The sequence below is a fragment of the Colletotrichum chrysophilum genome (assembly GCF_026319265.1).
Source record: "Colletotrichum chrysophilum strain AFK26 chromosome Unknown scaffold_4, whole genome shotgun sequence".
In the NCBI taxonomy this organism is placed as follows: Eukaryota; Fungi; Ascomycota; class Sordariomycetes; order Glomerellales; family Glomerellaceae; genus Colletotrichum; species Colletotrichum chrysophilum.
The window spans coordinates 359,741-378,076 of NW_026517291.1; the positions used below are offsets into that span (position 1 = coordinate 359,741).

At 56.6% G+C, this 18,336-nt stretch overlaps 6 protein-coding genes across 6 annotated transcripts; 2 read left to right on the top strand and 4 right to left on the bottom strand.

Annotated features, from left to right (window-relative positions):
- Window positions 1–612: 612 nt before the first annotated feature.
- COL26b_000994 (uncharacterized protein) lies at window positions 613–2,136 on the top strand (the record flags this gene model as incomplete). The annotated part of the gene is made up of 8 exons (XM_053173956.1): window positions 613–663; window positions 722–832; window positions 1,016–1,068; window positions 1,120–1,151; window positions 1,204–1,255; window positions 1,307–1,373; window positions 1,427–1,574; window positions 1,625–2,136. 8 exons carry the CDS (start codon window positions 613–615, stop codon window positions 2,134–2,136), a joined length of 1,026 nt encoding a protein of 341 aa, XP_053042073.1.
- A 2,442-nt stretch (window positions 2,137–4,578) lies between these two features.
- COL26b_000995 (uncharacterized protein) lies at window positions 4,579–5,671 on the bottom strand (the record flags this gene model as incomplete). Its single annotated transcript, XM_053173957.1, has 2 exons — window positions 4,579–5,476; window positions 5,547–5,671. 2 exons carry the CDS (start codon window positions 5,669–5,671, stop codon window positions 4,579–4,581), a joined length of 1,023 nt encoding a protein of 340 aa, XP_053042074.1.
- Window positions 5,672–6,016: 345 nt separating this feature from the next.
- Window positions 6,017–7,501, bottom strand: COL26b_000996 (uncharacterized protein; the record flags this gene model as incomplete). Its single annotated transcript, XM_053173958.1, has 3 exons — window positions 6,017–6,456; window positions 6,512–7,413; window positions 7,479–7,501. 3 exons carry the CDS (start codon window positions 7,499–7,501, stop codon window positions 6,017–6,019), a joined length of 1,365 nt encoding a protein of 454 aa, XP_053042075.1.
- An 820-nt stretch (window positions 7,502–8,321) lies between these two features.
- On the top strand, window positions 8,322–11,811 carry COL26b_000997 (uncharacterized protein; the record flags this gene model as incomplete). The annotated part of the gene is made up of 4 exons (XM_053173959.1): window positions 8,322–8,352; window positions 8,469–8,900; window positions 8,950–11,355; window positions 11,405–11,811. 4 exons carry the CDS (start codon window positions 8,322–8,324, stop codon window positions 11,809–11,811), a joined length of 3,276 nt encoding a protein of 1,091 aa, XP_053042076.1.
- Window positions 11,812–12,173: 362 nt separating this feature from the next.
- On the bottom strand, window positions 12,174–12,902 carry COL26b_000998 (uncharacterized protein; the record flags this gene model as incomplete). The annotated part of the gene is made up of 2 exons (XM_053173960.1): window positions 12,174–12,733; window positions 12,815–12,902. The coding sequence occupies 2 exons, from the start codon at window positions 12,900–12,902 to the stop codon at window positions 12,174–12,176; spliced, it is 648 nt and encodes a 215-aa protein (XP_053042077.1).
- Window positions 12,903–14,517: 1,615 nt separating this feature from the next.
- On the bottom strand, window positions 14,518–16,700 carry COL26b_000999 (uncharacterized protein; the record flags this gene model as incomplete). The annotated part of the gene is made up of 2 exons (XM_053173961.1): window positions 14,518–16,026; window positions 16,107–16,700. 2 exons carry the CDS (start codon window positions 16,698–16,700, stop codon window positions 14,518–14,520), a joined length of 2,103 nt encoding a protein of 700 aa, XP_053042078.1.
- Between the last annotated feature and the right edge of the window lie 1,636 nt (window positions 16,701–18,336).

The following is an 18,336-nucleotide window of genomic DNA, read 5'->3' on the forward strand; positions in this document are numbered from 1 at the left end:
TGCAGGGCGCTGACAGTTACGGGCGAGACAACGCTGTAAACTTGCGACCAGTGTGCGACGGCCACGCTGAGAGGTGCTAAGACCACGGTTAACTGCAGGCGGATGCGGATGGCTCAGAAGGGGTGGAATCTCGAGGCTGCACCTCAGTCTGACCCCTGAGACCTGCAGTGGAGTCCCACTAAGTTTCTAACATGGGGCGCGCCGTCAGAGGCTATTCTCAGGACGTGAGGTGGGTGGATTGGAATTTCCTTAGCTCGAGGCGTGGGTTCCGAGTCCCGTCGAGTCCATTGCCTCTGGTCCAATCAGGAGAGCCCCGCCAACCGTGGAGAGAGCTGTACCAAGTTGTTCAAGCCTTCAAGGTGTGTGCACCAGCCACAGCCACTCACACCGCCGGTCCCCATCCTGTGGCTGTCGGCTGCTCCGTCCGAGCTCACCTGGCGCAGTGGAGGTCGACTTGCCGTCGTCGCATCCAAAGAGCGCCGGTTGTCCAATCCATCCTGCAGCAAACCTTCCATCCGCATGGCCGAGGCTTAATATTCGCGACAGTCAATTCGGCCTACCGCCCAGTCTCCCAACCTTTCTAGACCGCAGCAATTCATTCAGAGTTCCACCATGGCGGACAAGTTAGACCGTAGTCTCGACGAGATCCTCGCCGGCGAAAAGGTACCGTCTCTGCAGCTCCTCACGCGATGCCCATCCCAAGCTGACGATGCATCGACAGAAGAGTGGCGGCCCTCGCAATAACAGCAACAACAACAACAACCGCCGGGGTGGCCCTCCTCGAAGGCGCGAACGTGAACGCCAGGAATACCCTCGTGATGGCGTTAGAAAGGTACGACGCGATACTCCGACCCCTGATGTTCACACGCGGTAGACCATCAGGCTCACCGGCCAGGTTGAATGATCCTCCCTCCTCATCCCGGTCGATTTCGATCCTCGCAGCAGTCGGCCCAAGCTGGACGCCTCTTTGAAAATCGGGACCACTTCTTGTCAATTGGAAGGGCCTAGCTAACAGGTATCGCCGCCTGCGATTCAGTCGTTCCGTGATGAACCCAGAAACCTCGATAGGTAAGCTCAACGAGAACCGAACGTGCTGGCAGCATGCTAACATCGCCACAGTGAATGGGTCCACGATCGTTTCGAGGAACACGGTATGGTCGACAAGCTTTAGCGGCCTCATACCCAATTGCTAAAGCCCGACAGATTCCCGCCGCGGTCCGAACAACCGAAGAAGACGTGACTCGCCGGAACAAAGGTAGCTTCTACGTGTCCGATACCGTGGGACGATACTAACGCATCGCATCAGAGACTCCAGCAGTGCGAAGCTGCGCGTCGATAACGTACACTATGAGCTGACTGCCGAGGACCTCGAGGTATGGACGAGTGCGACGCAGTGACGGGATAATGAAGCTAAAAAGGGGCGTAGGAACTTTTTAACAGAATTGGCCCCGTTGTGAAGCTGGATCTCAAGTATGACCGCGCTGGACGGTCTGAAGGTATTGCTTTCGTCACAATGTCAACTCGCGAGGACGCTCAAGAGGCGATCAAGGAGTTTGACGGTGCCAATGCCAATGGTACACAGCCTGGTGCTTTCCTGCGATTATCCGACGCTGACCCGCTGCAGGCCAACCTATCAAGTTGTCGTTCATGTCTGGTGGGCACGGCGGTCGTTCTTCTCGCAATCCCTTCGACTCTGCAGTCATGCCGGGCCGCCCTCTTTCCGAGCGCATCTCCGCACCCGGAGGCCGATCAAGATCGATGTCGCCCGGTCGGAAATACGACATGGACGATGCTGCCAGCAAGGGCATCGACAGATACATTCCCGGAACCCGCTCGCGCAGCCCCATGCCGCGTCGACGTGGCGGGGGTGGCGGAGGTGGCGGACGCAGGCCGGGTGCCCGCAGAGAGGGCCAGCGAGACCAGGAGGGCGGTCGTGGTGGAGGAGGAGGCGGTGGTGGAGGTGGCAGAAGCAACGGGCGGACTCGGAAGACACAGGAAGAGTTGGACGCCGAGATGGCGGACTACTTTGGCGGAGGAAACTTCGGCGAGACTGCGCCTGAGGCAAACGGTGGCGCAAATGCTGCCGGTGCTGCGGCTGCGGCTGTCCCTACGGACGATATCGACATGATTGAGTAATCCCTTCTGCGCTTGTCTGTGTAAAGTTCATGCGGACATGCAGAAGTTGGACGTGTCGAAGGAGTCACGAGATGCCTCAGACAAGGGAGGGAAGGAAGCAAGACATGTGGACGGCCAGGTGTGTAGAATGCCATTGTTCGAGTTCACCAATAGCATCTCGGACCCTTATAGAAACCAACAATTAGCAACCCCTCTTCGAAAGACCAACTTCCGGGACGTGGAACGCAGGTCAAGGTCAGGGCACCAATCATGGGAGTTTGGACCCTTTGACGGACTACGGTCCGGTTTTCGAAATATCCTAAGATCAAGATTGTCGTGCCAATGTTCCTGTTGAGGTCTGCAGATCCCCAAGTTGCCTCTTCGCGGATGGCCAAGAACAAACAGGCCTGATCCCTTGGACTTGCAGGGCCATTGCAGCCGCAACGTCCCGTGTTGCGGCTGCCGGATACAAGGGACATGCCTTTCTGGGGAGGCCCACGACTAAGCGGCTGTCCCCCCAAAAAATCAAGTTTCCCAAATGGAAGGCAGCCAGCGGCGCAGCTTCCAACCGGGGGACCCTCCATGCATGTGACATGCAACTTGGCAACGTTGGCAACGTTCTCCAAAAACCAAGGAATGGAAATCGCCCCAGGATTGTCTGCCCAGGTCCCATCCCCCGCCAAAGTGCACGGCCAACCTGCAACGTCAATGTGCATGCACCACCTGCTGCACGCGCCGTACTCACGGCAGCTGCCTTTTACTGCCCCGGCCCCAGTCCTGCCGCCCTTCTCGACGCCGCTCCTCCTCGCCTCTTCCCCCTCTGCCGTCATTCCAAACCTTGGAAATCGTTGCAACAAAGATGGAGAGTCGCCGTTGAACCGCAAAAAACAGACCCAAGGTAAACGGGGACACCGACGCTTTAACTCTCACCGCGCCTACGACTGTAAACGGACCGACGATAATTGCAACGCAGCAGCATGACTGTCGCTGGTACGCTTTTTGGCTTATATCTCCCAGCGGCGACCGCATCCTCTCCCGCTGTTCACGCTTTGCCGCTGCTTCTCTACGACTGAATCGCGACCACGTCGATCGACACTCAAACATACATTCCAACTGAAGGAGCACGACACGAGGGTTTGTTTCAACCCTCCAGGCTCTAACATCTTACTTTCTGAGATCAGCGCGACATACGCAACCGCTGCCTGCTGTCTTTGACATTGTCTAGCCATCCCGACCTCTTCCGGAGGTCTTGCAATACCCCTTAACTACTTCTATATTCCGTCATCATCTGGTCGACCGGACTCGAGAGAAGGTCACCATCTCTTATACGGGATGGAATCTGCCCAGCACACGGAGGGCCATTCGCCATCAACCAACAGCAGACGTCCACCTCGCAATAACCCTACACAACGGACACAAAGATCCAGCTCTCAGCCGCCTAGGCGTAGGAGACCCTCTGCGCGTCCTCCGCCCTCAGACTCTGGAGACGTAAGGTCGGTGTCAGACGGCTCAGAACGTGAACGTGGAAGCGACGTTGAGGAACTTGGCCGTTTCCCACCAACCCCACCACCCAACTCCTCAAGGCAATCGAGGCCTAGACCAAGACGTCCTACTGCCTCAAATTCAAGACCAACGCTGGCGCCACCGATGCCGTCAGAGGATGAACAACTAACAGACCCGGTGCCTCGCCGGCCGGCCATACCGGTACGGCGGTCTGCACCCAGAAGGATCCCGCGCCTTGGCGACCCCAACGCGCCCTCCGCGGCGTCTGACACCGACACGACGTCGAGCTCCTCGTCGTCGGGGGTTCCCCCTATTCGGCGCCGTCCGATCCGGACACGGACGGAGATGGATCTTTCCCTTCGGGGACCGATCCTCGAACAATCTCAAGAAGGGACTATTGTGCCCCCGGGCGTGGAGTTTGGGCCGGACTATGACGGCGACAGACCCCTGCCGGTGCGGACTAGGAATCCGCGCGACATCCTCGACGACGGTGAACGGGGATTCATTGTCGATCTGAAAATGAACCTCGAGATCGAGATTCAGCTCAAGGCTGCCATCATGGGAGATTTGACGCTTTCTGTATTGTAATGTGCAATGTGTGATGATGGGATTCGGCATTTTGTTTCCAAAGGCATGTATGAATACTGGTTTGGCGCACGTAATGAGTTACGCTGTAATAATAAACGGCAAGGGGGCCAAGAAAATAAGAATAGGTCGGTCTCATCTGGATGACGGTGCAGGGCGTTACGGACTTTCAGGTTCAGCGGATGGAGCGGATGTGCATATGAATTACGTAGAGGCGAGGGATGAGTAGGCAGAGTGAACGTCTTCAAACCACAGTTGTGTCCTTGTGATCGTGACTACCATATGTGCGAAATTGCTGTGTTATCTTGCTAGAGGCGCCTGTATCAAGTTCCAGCGAGGGATCATGCTATCTACCATTCTCACCGTTCTTGCACTTCAGTCCGTCTTCTTCTTCTTCGTCTCGAATCCCTCCGTCACAGCGGCCGCAACATCCTCGAGCGTTGTGCCCCTCTTCCTCTTTCCAATCTTCTCAGCCCCCAGTGGAGAATCCTCCACTGCCTTGTAAACCCCCGCAGCTCCCAGAAACATCTCGGGCCCGAAACCGCCCTCCTCGGAATGGGTCTTGCTAATCTCCTCCATCTCCCTCACCCATCTGTAAGCCTTGGGTGGCATCGTCGTGACGCCCTTCTCGGCAAATTGGAGATGCGTCGGCAGCCGCGCGGATAGCTCCTCGCGCAGATTGTCCAGAACGCCGAGACGTGAGGCCGTGGTGAACGACTGCGTCGCGATGGCGGTGAAGCCCTTGGACATAGACGCGAAGCACATCTTCAGCCCGCTCGCGGCGCCGATCTCGGGCGAGATGTGCTTGCCGCCAAGCACGGCGCTCAACCTCGCACCCAGGCCTTCTGCGCCGCCAGGGAAGTCGACGAGCGTGTCAGGCCCGGACATGGGCATCCCGGGGACGATCCAGTCGTCACCATCTTCCGTCGGCGGGGCCGAGGAGGAGGAGACGTTTGTCCCCGCGTTCGGGGCCGAGCGAAGGCGGGGCGGGGCGCCAATGATGCATGCGTCGATGAAGACTGCGGGGACGCGGGAGCGGGTGAATGCCGCCGCCATGGACTTGCAGGTCGAGGGCGCGACGGCGTTCATGTCTATGAAGTAGAGCGGGACGGGGCGGGTGGTTCCTTGGAGTGCGTCGATGATGCGGTCGGCGGTGGCCTCGGCGTCCCGCGGGGGCACGACGGAGAGGACTGCGGCGCATTGGGATGCTAGATCGAAGTCTGAGTCTATTAATTCTACGCCTGCATCACGGGCACGCTGGACTGTGTCTTCGCTGTGAAGAAGGTTAGAACTGAGATGACCTGGATTTGAGGGAGTTGAGAGCGAGTGAGTGAGTTGCCTACCTGCGCCCTTTGACGTTTGTTGCGACCTCGAAGCCTTTGGCGATGAGGAGCTTGGCTATGCCTACGCCCATGTCACCAATGGAGATAACTCCAATCTTTGAGGGTGTTACGCCGTTGGTAGCCATTTGGGAGATTAATAACGACGGGTTTATGTGAGATCAGTTGATGTACGTGATGAGTTGGTGTTGTGGAGGTTGAAGATTGCGGCACGCAGCCACTTGAGCTGCAGTTACAGAATTGCGTCAGTTTCCGGCTCATTATTGCCGCGCACAGCCAGGCGCCAGGACACAACAGACGAACTAATGCTGAGTGCCCGATTCCCGATTTTCATAGAGACTGGACGACATTGCACATTTGGCTCCGAAAATTATATGATGTTGTCTATGTCGGTGATGCTGTTTTGCGGTGGTACAAATTATAATACACGAGCTTTGCGCTCGACTACAACCCATGCATTTACCGTACCACCCTCAATTGTGGTAACCGACCCATGTGTCTGGCACGTCGAGCTTCGTCTCGGTAGTATGTGCCAGCTTATTTCCTTGAGAGGCGATGAAAAGTCCGTGGCTGCTGACGGCACCAAAGTGACCGGGCACGATTTCCCACCCCGACGGACCTTCGGTAGAGGCCGTATCCTCCGCGAGTGCGCTCTCTGAAGCTCCGAAGGCGACGCTTGCAAATGAGCATTGAGTGGGAGACAGCGCCGGCTTGGCGGTGGCGGGAGGAGAGACGAAGTACTGGACGTATGAGCCCGGGGCCACGACGCCTTCTTGGGCTTTTCCGTCGTGTTGGCTGGAGAAGGAGCGGATGAAGCTATCAAGGTCCTCTTCCTCGGAAGAGGGTGAATACTTGGTTTCAGGGTCCAGGGAGAGGAGGCCTTGCTTCTTTCCCCATCCACCTCCGCCACTCACTGCGACGATTATTAGCACGTCAAGACTAGGTCAATATCTCAGAAGGGGACTTACGGATTCTGTAGACTCTGGTGCCGTGACTCAGCAGACCCCGCATGAAACCCTTCGTGTCCAAGGCGTGCTTCCACTCATCTTCCGCAGTACTGTTCTCATTCAGCCTGTTTGCCCACTCCCGTAGAAGCTCCACGTCTTCGGACTGCTTGGCGGAGGGCGGGACAACCACGGCCCAAACGCCAACAGGACCCGGAGGGAACTCGTGGCCTTCATTCAGCCTTCTGTCAAAAAGAGTCTGAACGGCAGTTTCGAGCTCCTTTGACGCCGGGGTAGGTTGATCATTAACCTCAATTTGCCGAATGATGTTGCCCAGACCGCTGAGAATCTTGCGAGGGGCTGTTATGGGAACCAATGGCGCCTCAATAGCAGTCTCGGCACTGGCGAGGTCGTGATGGAAACACACGTCTTGGGTCTGTTTCTCCGCGACCTCGGCCTGAACCATTGTGTTTCCAGATCTGCTCCAGCGGGTTGCTAGAAGCGTCGATTGCCTGCCGTTCTGGAATATGGTGTTGGCCAGAGGCATCGTACATGTCGTGGAAGAAGAAAACCTATTGAGAGGGCTGAGCTGGAAGTTGAGGGATGCCTGCAGCTTCGGATTGCTCGAGGGTTTTGACTGAGAGTCTTTCCACAAGTTGGGAAAAAGCGAGTTGAGGTTGCCACGATAGAAGGAGAACCCGTGGGGGATCTCTCCGAGAGGCTGAAGAGGTTGAAGGCCATCCACTGCCGCGGCAAGAGTATGGAATCCGCTGGTGTCTTGATTTGATGCCGAGAAGGGCTCTATGAGACTTCCCATGAAATTCTCATCCTGAAGCCAAGACGCAAACTGGCGAGAAGCAAGGATGAGGAGAGCATCTTTCTGCTTGCTATGATCCAGCTGAGCGACTTTGATTGTCGTGATGAGGCTGTTCTAAGCCATTAAGGTCAGAGTCAAGAGATAGACAAGTTTTGGGCAATATTTGAAACGTACCTTTGAATTATTTGCGTTGCCATGAACGGAGAATCGAGAGACCTCAGAGAACCATCTTCTGGAAACTGGGGGTTGACGGATGTGACTGAGCCGTGAGAAGGCCCTCGGCGAGTACATCGCGTCACCACTTTTCTTCGGTGTTGTCCGGATTTTCACCTAGAAACTACAGTATCCTGCATACACGGCAGTCTTCAAGATTGCGATATCAAGCAATTGAGTCACAAAGATTGCGACATCGATCAATTGAGTCAAGAAGAGTGTTTATAATCAGGATCTGAGAAAGGAAGGTCGGATTGTAAGACAACAAAAGTCCCAAATCTCAAGACGATGACTGAATTGGTGATGCTTCAATTGGACGCCGTGGCTGTCCAGTCATCCACGGTGCATCTGGGGAACCCTTTCCCAGGCCAGGGGACCCGCTACCGGGCTAGGTTGCTTATCGATACCGCAGAGACCCCTGCACAACTAGCCACAGTGGAGGGCCTTAGGCGTGCGCCGGATCCGATTTTGCGCATGATGGCGGACGACCCCTCCCTCCCACGCCGCTCAGCGCAGACCTAGACGTCCAATCCTGTGAGTCAAATTCGAGGAAGTGCTGCCAAACAGACCGCCGAGTCATAATTCCCTGCCCCTCATCGGGAAACCTCTGTGCTTTTATTTTTTCCCACCTGGTATTTGGACATAAGTTGAAGCCCCTCTCCCTCGGGCTTCTTCACCACAATATCCACCACGTCCAGATCAATATTTCTGCGAGCACTCCGCGTGCGCCCTCCAATCCTCAGTCCACGTCCAATTGTCCGTTCTTGTCGAAGTCTTCGACCTTTTCACCAGACACGTGCCACCATGGCTACCGACAGCGGACGCGGAAACCCCAGTACGCCTACCCCTCCATCCACCCCCACATTCTCACGATGCCTTTTCCCACCCCGCGCATCTCGTTAGCCGTATGATTTGACTTCAAAGCTGATTGTGTGTTATTGTGTCTTCTAGTCGGTGCCACTGAGGGCCTCAAGGAGGAGGTTCCTCCCCCTGCCTCGAACGAAACGAAGGCTCAGGTCGCCGCGACCGCCGATACCCATGCTGCTGGCCAGGACGCCGGCGCCGCCGCCGGCGCGGAGCCGAAGGTGAAGACCGAGAAGGAGCTGAAGAAGGAGCGCGCGAAGGCCGAGAAGGCTGCCAAGTTTGCGCAGAAGCAAGCTGCCCAGGCCGCGAAGGCCGCAACTGCTGCTCCCTCAAAGAAGGCCGAAAAGAAGGCCAAGGCCGAGAAGAAGGAGGACGAGGCAATCCCTGAATATGTTGAAGATACCCCGAAGGGAGAGAAGAAGCGCCTCAAGTCTCTTGAAGATCCTCACTTCAAGGCCTATCACCCCGAGGCTGTCGAGAGCGCCTGGTATGAATGGTGGGAGAAGGAGGGCTTCTTCAGTAAGACGCAAATGGGCAGATGAGGAATTCTGAGCTGACACCGCGACAGAGCCCGAGTTCACGGCCGATGGCAAGTGCAAGCCCGCGGGCAAGTTCGTCGTTGCCCACCCCCCGCCGAACGTCACTGGGGCTCTGCATCTTGGTCACGCGCTTGGTGACTCGCTCCAGGATATCATGATTCGATGGAACCGCATGTTGGGCAAGACGACGCTTTGGCTGCCCGGTTGCGATCACGCCGGTATTTCGACGCAAAGCGTTGTCGAGAACATGCTCTGGAGGAGAGAAGGAAAGACCCGTCATGACCTGGGCCGTGAGGACTTTGTCGACAAGGTCTGGACCTGGAAGGGCGAATACCACGACAAGATCAACGCTGCTCTCCGAAAGATGGGAGGAAGCTTCGATTGGAGCCGTGAGGCTTTCACCATGGACGCGAACCTGTCCGCCGCTGTCGCTGAGACTTTCGTCAGACTCTTCGAGGAGGGTACCATCTACCGTGCCAACAGACTTGTCAACTGGTCTTCCCGCTTGACCACTGCTCTGTCAAACCTCGAGGTCAACAACAAGGAGCTGACAGGCAGGACACTGCTCGACGTCCCCGGCTATGAGAAGAAGATCGAGTTTGGTGTCATTATCCACTTCAAGTACCCCATTGAGGGCTCTGATGAGTTCCTCGAGGTCGCCACCACCCGTATCGAGACGATGCTGGGTGACTCTGGTATCGCCGTCCACCCCGAGGACCCCAGATACACGCACCTGGTTGGAAAGAGGGCCAAGCACCCTATCATTAAGGGCCGCTTCCTGCCCATTGTCGCCGACACTTACGTCGACAGGGATTTCGGTACTGGAGCCGTCAAGCTGACTCCCGCCCACGACCCCAACGATTTCAACCTTGGTCAGAAGCACGGCCTCGAGTTCATCAATATTCTCACCGACGATGGGAACATCAACGAGAACGGTGGCAAGTACCAGGGCCAAAAGAGATTCGACGTCCGTTACGCCATCCAGGATGAGCTCAAGAGCCTCGGCCTCTACGTTGACAAGAAGGACAACGCCATGACCATTCCCCTCTGTGAGCGCTCCAAGGATGTCATTGAGCCTTTGCTGAAGCCTCAGTGGTACATGAGCATGCGCAGCATGGCTGATGACGCTGTTGCTGCTGTCAAGGATGGCAGGATTAAGATTCGCCCCGAGTCTTCTGAGCGCAGCTTCTACGCTTGGATGGCCAACATCAACGACTGGTGTATCTCCCGTCAGCTCTGGTGGGGACACCGCTGCCCCGTCTACCTGGCCAAGGTTGAGGGTGAACAGTCCGACTCGTTGGACAGCAAGCAATGGTTCGCTGGAAAGACTCGCGAGGAGGCTGAGGCCAAGGCCAAGGCTGCCCTCCCCGGCAAGAAGTTCACCCTGGAGCAGGATGAAGATGTCCTGGACACCTGGTTCTCCTCTGGCCTCTGGCCCTTCTCTACCCTGGGCTGGCCCAACAAGACTAACGATCTGGCTGAGCTGTACCCTACTTCCGTCCTTGAGACTGGTTGGGATATTCTGTTCTTCTGGATCGCGCGTATGGTCATGCTTGGCATCAAGCTTACTGGCCAGGTTCCCTTCACCGAGGTGTACTGCCACAGTCTCGTCCGTGACTCTGAGGGTCGCAAGATGAGCAAGTCCCTGGGCAACGTCATCGACCCCTTGGATGCTATTTCCGGTATCTCTCTGCCGGACCTCCACGCCAAGCTCCGCACCGGTAACCTGCACCCCAGCGAGGTCCAGAAGGCCGAGAAGTACCAGAAGACGGCTTTCCCCGAGGGTCTGCCTCGCAACGGTGCCGACGCCCTCCGCTTCACCATGGCTGCGCTTACCTCGACAAGCGGCGATGTCAACTTTGACGTCAAGGTCATGCACGGCTGGAGAAAGTTCTGCAACAAGATCTGGCAGGCGTCCAAGTACGTCCTCGGCAAGCTGCCCGAGGACTTCGTCCCTCTCAAGGAGCCCGCCGCCGGTAAGACGCTTGCTGAGAAGTGGATTCTTCACAAGCTCAACACCGCCGCCAAGGACATCAACACCGCTTTGGGCGAGCGCGAGTTCCAGCACGCCACGGGCATCGTTTACCAGTACATCCTCAGCCACCTGTGCGACGTCTACATCGAGAACAGCAAGGCCATTATCCAGGATGGTACCGAGGAGGAGAAGGCCAGCGCTGTCCAGACCCTCTACACTGCTATTGAGGGTGCGCTGACCATGATCCACCCCTTCACTCCCTTCATCACGGAAGAACTGTGGCAGCGCCTGCCCCGCCGTCCCGAGGACAAGACCAGGTCCATCATGTTGGCCAGCTACCCCGTCTACAACGCCAAGCTCGATGACCCCAAGTCCGAGGCCGCTTACGAGCTTGTCCTGGGTTGCTCTCGCGCCGCGAGATCGCTCATGAGCGAGTACGCCCAGAAGGAGGAGGCTAGAAGTAGGTTTTCTCACATACTATGTGTATGTCAGTCACTAACGAATCGCAGTCATTATCCAGGCCCACGACGCCACCTCTGCCTCCACCATCGAGGAGCAGGTTGCCTCCATCAAGTCCCTCAGCGGCAAGGGCGTCACCGGCATCGACATCGTCGCCCCCGATGCTGCCCGACCCGCCGGCTGCGTCGCCTTCCCCGTCGCTTCTTCCGCCTCGGTCTACCTCCACGTCAAGGGCCGCGTCGACCTCGACGCCGAGATCGAGAAGGCCAAGAAGAAGCTCGACAAGGCCCGCACCAACATCGAGAAGCAGCGCAAGCTGGTTGAGGATCCCGCCTACCAGGAGAAGGTCGCGGAGGCCGTCCAGAAGGCCGACAGGCAGAAGGTTGTCGACCTCGAGTCTGAGGCGAGGGGTTTCGAGGGTACGATTAAGCAGTTTGAGCAGCTCAAGCTTGAGTAAGCGTATGTTGCATGATGAAGTAAAGAGGAGATGAGAAGAAAAGAAAAGGGGCATAGTCGTCATATGAAAAGATTTCATAAGTTGTTTTTAGCACCTTGTTGACCCATGGGTAGACAGACCCAGAATACAAAAAAAGACGTTAGACATGGTATATTCAACACTTGGTGCCTTTTGACAGTAACTGAGCGACTCGCTGAAGCGATGATCGCGTGCATACATCGCACTCATGACATCTAAAGTTCATGACATATAATGTCCCACCCAAACTCCGCATGAAGGAGGAAGCCAACTGCTCTCATTCCAATGCAAGTCGCCTGCCTCCCACTTGCTACTGAGACAAGTGCGTCACAGCAATCGATACCTCACTGCTTCTTCTTGGACGACGCGCCCTTCTTGTTCTCCTCCTCCTCGAGCTTGACAAAGTCCTCGCGGTCCTTGCGCTCGGCGTACCACTGCCCGGCCTGCAGCACGAGGACGCCGACGAGGACGAGCGCGAGGATGGTGTTGCTCGCGGCCAGGACCTTGAGGCTGTCCTCCTTGCCGAGGATGACCTCGTTGTCGTCGCCGCCGTTGTTGTTGGCGGCCCAGTTGGGGTCGTCCCAGATGCCGGCGCTGACGGAGCGCAGGCCCTTTACGATGTTTGTGATGTAGACGCCGACGCCGATGAGGTAGAGGACGAGGGAGGCGCCGTCGAAGAGGACGTTTGCCTCGGAGGGGCGGAAGAGCTTGATGAAGAAGCCGAGGAAGCCGGTGAAGACGATGATGTTGAGGAGGCGGCCGATGAGGGGCGGGGACTGGTGCATGAACTTGAGGTGCGTCTCGAGGTGGGCGTAGAAGGACTCGGGGACGGGGGCGGAGGTCCAGAGGAGGGGGAAGTCGTAGGGGAACGAGGCGAAGAGGATCCCGAGGAAGAAGCAGGTTGCTGTTGCGCGCGTGGGGTTAGCATCATTGCGCCGCGAAGACGGTGAAGGGGGAGTTGGGGGGGGGGGGGGTTGCAACATACGCCCAATGATCATGAAGGTTGCGAAGGAGGTTGACCCGCGGTAGTCGGAGGACCGCGTGGTCTTTGACCAATCTACCCAGCCGGACATTGCTGCGACGGTTCGTTGAGGATTTCCGAGTTTGAGGGGATTCAGTGACGCGACCAAAGATTGCGAGCGACGTATCCTCTACGGGGTGGGGAGGAGGGCAATGACGTCCGACCGCAAAATTGGGGACGTTGATGTCACGGCGCAAACGAGGAGGGGTTTTGGTGGCGGCGAAGGGTTAAAGAGGGAGGGAAGGAAAAAAGTGATGGATGCGAAATATGCTTTTCACCACGAGGAGCACGCGCGGGACGGGAGGCTGGTCTGGCTTGGTATGTGCGTATCTTTGGGTTATGTCGCGCGGGAAGCTAAGCGTAGAGGTTGTGCGTGGCAGATTAGCTGCCTATCTCTGGGCGTCCTTAGTGGTCGGCTTGTTTTCTGCTTACGTAGGTCCACCCGAGCAGACGGCGCCGCAATCTTTCGGAGGCGGGGGATGGATACGGGGATGACTCGGTCGCGGGCGCCGCGTACGGCCGGCGATTACCCCTTCGGACTTCCAGGTATTCCAGCTTTATGCTATGCGCGCAATGCCTAGGTAAATAACTAGCCACTACTTGCACAGGCTGACTCCGGAATATGACATTTTTCGGACCATTCGGAAAGCAATTGCCAAATCACTGCTGCGGGGCAGAGCGGACCTGGAAACAATTGCTTGACGGCCCAGGCCAAGCCCTTGCCAGATTTCCCCGTTCCCCATTCCCAACGGCATGCTAGCGGCGATATGGGTGGCTGGAACCGAGAATTGTTCTCGAAACATTCTGGTCCAGTTCCTCTTCCTCTTCCCGAGATGACAACCCGGAGATTGGCACTGGGCGACCTTGTCCCTTAGCCTTGTTCTTTCGGCCCGCTGTTCGTTTCGTTGCCACGGCAGGCTCGGGTGCACAACCTCTCTGAGGACAAAGCGGACGCCAGCCATGTGGCTTCCACGATGGATTTGCAATAACCCAGGCGGGACCATCGTACGAGTGACAGTGCAACTCTAGACGATCGACATGATCCTCATCTCAAAGACTTCATACTTGTGTGAACATGTTTTTGATATTGTACACGCGCACACCCTGAAACGGCTTCAGAGTGCGACACTCAAGCTATTAGCTATCTTCGATCCCACCTGGCACCACGAACAGCGGTACGCGACCGCAAATTGGCACCTCCACCTCTCGCGACGTGAAACTTCCCAGGCTTACGCTGGCCCTTGAACACTTGGAAATGACGATGCGCGCGACACTACCTGCTGACGAGCTCTGCAAGTCTTCACCCCCGCCAACACGGCCAGACTCTCAGAAACAAAATGAAACCCAAAGAAAAAGAAATCCGCGTCATAGGGATGTATCCCATCAAGACTGTTCCAACTGCTTCGTCCAGAACGGAAATGGGTAGTCATATACAAGAGTAAACTAGAAGAGAACAGATTAATGCAACAAAAGACTCTGCTACCATAATGCTGAATTAGTCAGAAATTCCGATGAGGTATCAATGCCGAATCGCTAAGACGAGCGAGACTTCAACTCAACAACTGCCGAGAAAAGAACCACCGTCGTCGTCTCATGAGTGGGGGGAATATCCCGGGGTATAATGAGAAATCTCAAAAAAACAACGCACTAGAAAGCGGCCGACTGCGTCAACTTCGTACTCCCGTTCTCGACGCCTTCTTGCCCAGCGTCATCTGGCTGAGGGACAACGTCCTGGCTGCCTTCTTACGCGCAGGATCATCATCCTCGTCGAGCAAATCCTCCCCGAAGGCGCCGTAGCCGTGCGACTGCTCCTCCTTCGGGGTGGCAAAGACCTCCGAGTACGAGTCATCGTCTCCGACACCAGTGCCAACGCCCGAATCTTCAGCCAAGAAACGGCGGTTCCTTGCGGCGGCATCTTCGTCGTCAGATGAGTCATGATCGAAAGCCGATACGCTGCCGAATGACTTGGCCGTCGGCGGGGGCTCCATCTGCAGAGACATGCGGCCACTGCCGGTCGGTCCCGAAATCATGTTGATGCGCCTCGTGAGCTTCTTCACCTGAGATTCAAGGGCCTGTCTAGAAGACCTTTCGGTCTCGAGAAGCGCGAGGAGCATCGTGTAATGATCCGCCGTAAAGGTGTCGGTGGGCCGGCCGGCCTCAGCGCGAGGCATAGCAGGCAAACTGGTTACGCCGCGAATAGTCGCATTGGAGGTTGGCCGGTTCATGCCGGTGTGAACGTGCAGAGAACCGACGTACGTAGGAGCTTCGCCAAAAGAGGTGTTTGATTGTGCCGAGTTGCTGTACCTCGAGCTCGGAGCACTTTGGCGCGCGACCTGCTGAAGCGTGGGATTCACAGCAGTGCTCGATTGCGAGGGAGGCACAGGCGGCGCAGGTCGACCTGGCTGGGTCATCTGGACCTGGAACCCAGGAACCGAGTTGCACAGTTGAGTGACAACGTCTTCCATACGCTGCATCCTGCTCTCCAAAGTCTCGATCCGAGTCTCAATACTGGCTGCTTGTGTGATCTTCATGCCCGCCATGACGTTCATGTGAGTCAAGTTGCCGAAAGAGAACGGTTGAGGGGGAGTGCGCATGGGGGTTTGTGCTTGCTCTATAGGGGAAACTGGGGATTCGGGCATGTCCATTGGTGCAAGTCCTGCAAATTGGTTCTCGTCATCAGGAGGATTGGTCGTCGCTGGTGACGTGTAGAAGGCCGGATCGTAACTCTGTCTCCAATACTGGATCTCATCGCTGCGTCTGCGAACGTGAGCCCTTGCTTCGGGGTTGTTGATTCCGCTCAGACTTCTGGATCGTCGCTTGTGGCCAACGTCGCTCGTAATTGCGCGGCCGATTTCCTCAGGGTCCTCGTCGTCGGAGTGGAATAGTCGGCTTCCACGAACGTGGGTGCTCGCTGGACGAGGCGACAGACCTGCCAGCTCGCCATCACGCCTAAACGGAGCGGAGTAAATTTGGCTTATTGTAGACGTAGCCGCACGTTTACGGCTTGTTTGCAACTGCGATGGGTCGACTGTGATCGAATTTCGCGCGCTCTCAATAGCCGTGATATCCTGGGGACCGATAGAGTGAGACCTTAACGCTCTGTCGTACTCGGTGATCGGCAAGGACGCCGATCGCTTGGGTTCGGACTCCTTGGTTCGGGTTAAAGCGGAAGGGTCCTAGTAGCTCGAATTAGCTTCTGTTCTGCTGAAATCAAGAAAGGTGCGATGGCACGGGAGCGGCCGCTACCGAAACTCACGCTCTTGTGTTGGTTTTGGTTTTGGTTCGTGGGGTTGTAGGTCGACATGCGCTGCGAGTCGTACGAGCCCTGGCTGCCCTTCTTTTTGCGACCAAAAAGCTTCCCCAATGCGCCGCGCAAAGTTGACTTTTTGCGCTGAGGTCTTTCCTTGCTCGCACCGGTCTGTTCGGACGCAGCACTGACCGTAGAGTATCTCAGATTGCTGGACACATTCGTTCTTCTTTGCGACTGAGGAGAATTGGAGTGGGAGTTGGCGTGGGATGCGGCGGTTGGAGACGAGCCAGAAGTTGAGCCGGTTCCCGGAGGGACAACAACGGACTCGGTCCTCGGCGGCTGTGAGACCTCGGGCTGGGGAGTCGCAACAATTGATCCAACCACGGGCTCGGCCGGGGGAGGATTCATCATCTGCTCTCTCATGTTGCCTTCAGTTACCGGCGTAGCAATGCCGGTGCCCGGGTTGCGCATGGGAAATTCGTCGTCGATGGGATTCGGGATGGGGATTGGGCCTGATATTTTGCCACGAATGGACTGGCCCGTCATGGAACGGCTCGTGGCGCTAGGTGCAGGGGAGTTGGCCGACTTGAAAAGGCCCATGGCTGAGTTGGAGGTGACCTAGGTGTGATTTTGGTTTTCTTGGGTTTTTTTTTGCGGCTCTTGCAGCTGGGGGCTAGAACGAGTGTAAAAGAGGACGACGGAGGAGGGACGGTGTATATGATTGTGGTCCAGTGTAAGCCATGAGAGTGAGGCTTGTCGGGAAATGACGAGGAGGGGCAGAGACAATGCTGATGTGAGGTCCAAGAGCTGAGCCAGCAGACGGGTGATGTCCGGTGCCGAGCCGTGACAGTTCGTCTGGGATATCCAATATCCAGGCAAGCAGGTAGGCAGACAGCAGGTGAGTCTGGAAATCTTGATCGGACGCCCGGAGTCTAGGCCAAGTGGTGATCTATGCTGTAACCTGATTCATGGTGCATATGTCCAGCAATGCCGCCCGTCGTCTGGGCTCGTCGGGGATTAGAGAGGTCCAGTGGCAAAGGCCCTCAACCGGCGCAGCGGCGCAAGAGGTAGACGGAGATCGGTCGGGCTGAACAATCAAAGCACGATGAAGGAGGCGAATAAAGGAGAAGAACCCACGAGGAGATGGGGGATTGGGGAAGAAGTTATGCCACTAAGAAGGGGGGACCCTAGCAGCACATGCGTCATGTATCAAAGGAGCACCCGGGCAGCTCTGCGACAGGCTGACGAGGCGGCCGGAGGAGCACGTTGATTAGAACGGGCGGTAGCGTGCCGCTAAGGCAAGGTAGGGTCGAGGTTCGAGGAGTGGGAAGAAGGGGATAGGGCGAGGAGGGATAGGATGTGGTGGGATGGCGGGAGAGGGTTGAATTATACAGTATGAGAGGCTGAGTTATTGGCCAAGGAGCGTGGTGGGCGCGATGCAGATGCAAAGGACGCGGTGCAGTCGGGTTGATGTAAGGTAAGGTAAAGTAGGGTACCTGGCAGGCAGGGGACGGTACGGTACGTTGTGGAAAGAAGTGAACGAATGTTATGGTTGGTTGTTGCTGCTGCTGGGGGAGGGGAGTGGAGGGGCTGCGGTCGGGAGGAGGAGTATTATCTGTAGGTATGTATGTCTCTCTCCAACGGCAGACGGCGCGGCACCGGGTGGGAAAAAGAAACAAGAGAGGAGCAGGAGAAGAAAGGGCGGGAGAAAAGGGAAAGCAGTGGCATGTAAGGAAAGCGACGGTATCGGGTCTGCGCGAGAGATGCGTGCAAGGTATCCATATCCGTACAGAATCGGCCGGGTAGCAGGTGGTAGCTACGGTCTCCGTATGGATACCTCCATTCAAGAGCAAGGTGGTTCACGAGGTACAGGACGGCATCTCGACAGGGGGTGCAGAAGAAGCTGCAAGGAACTACTGACGGGGCATTCCCGTTGCGTTGCGACACACGATAGCAGACGGAGAGAAAGAAAGAGTGACTATGGAGGAGGCAGCGGCCGGCACGGCTGTCGGACCTCAGATACGGGTGAATGGGGGCAGAGACTGAGAGAGTATCCGTAGTGTAGTCCAGTGTAATAGACCGCAGAATGCAGATTTACTAGCGGGATGAAACAAGCATGCATGCACGGCTAAGGTAGGAGGAGGATACGGACCATTGGAACGGCGCCAATGGTGCATCTAACGTGTCTAGGATACAGTAATGTTCTCCGAGAGAGGCAAAGAGGAGGGAGGACATG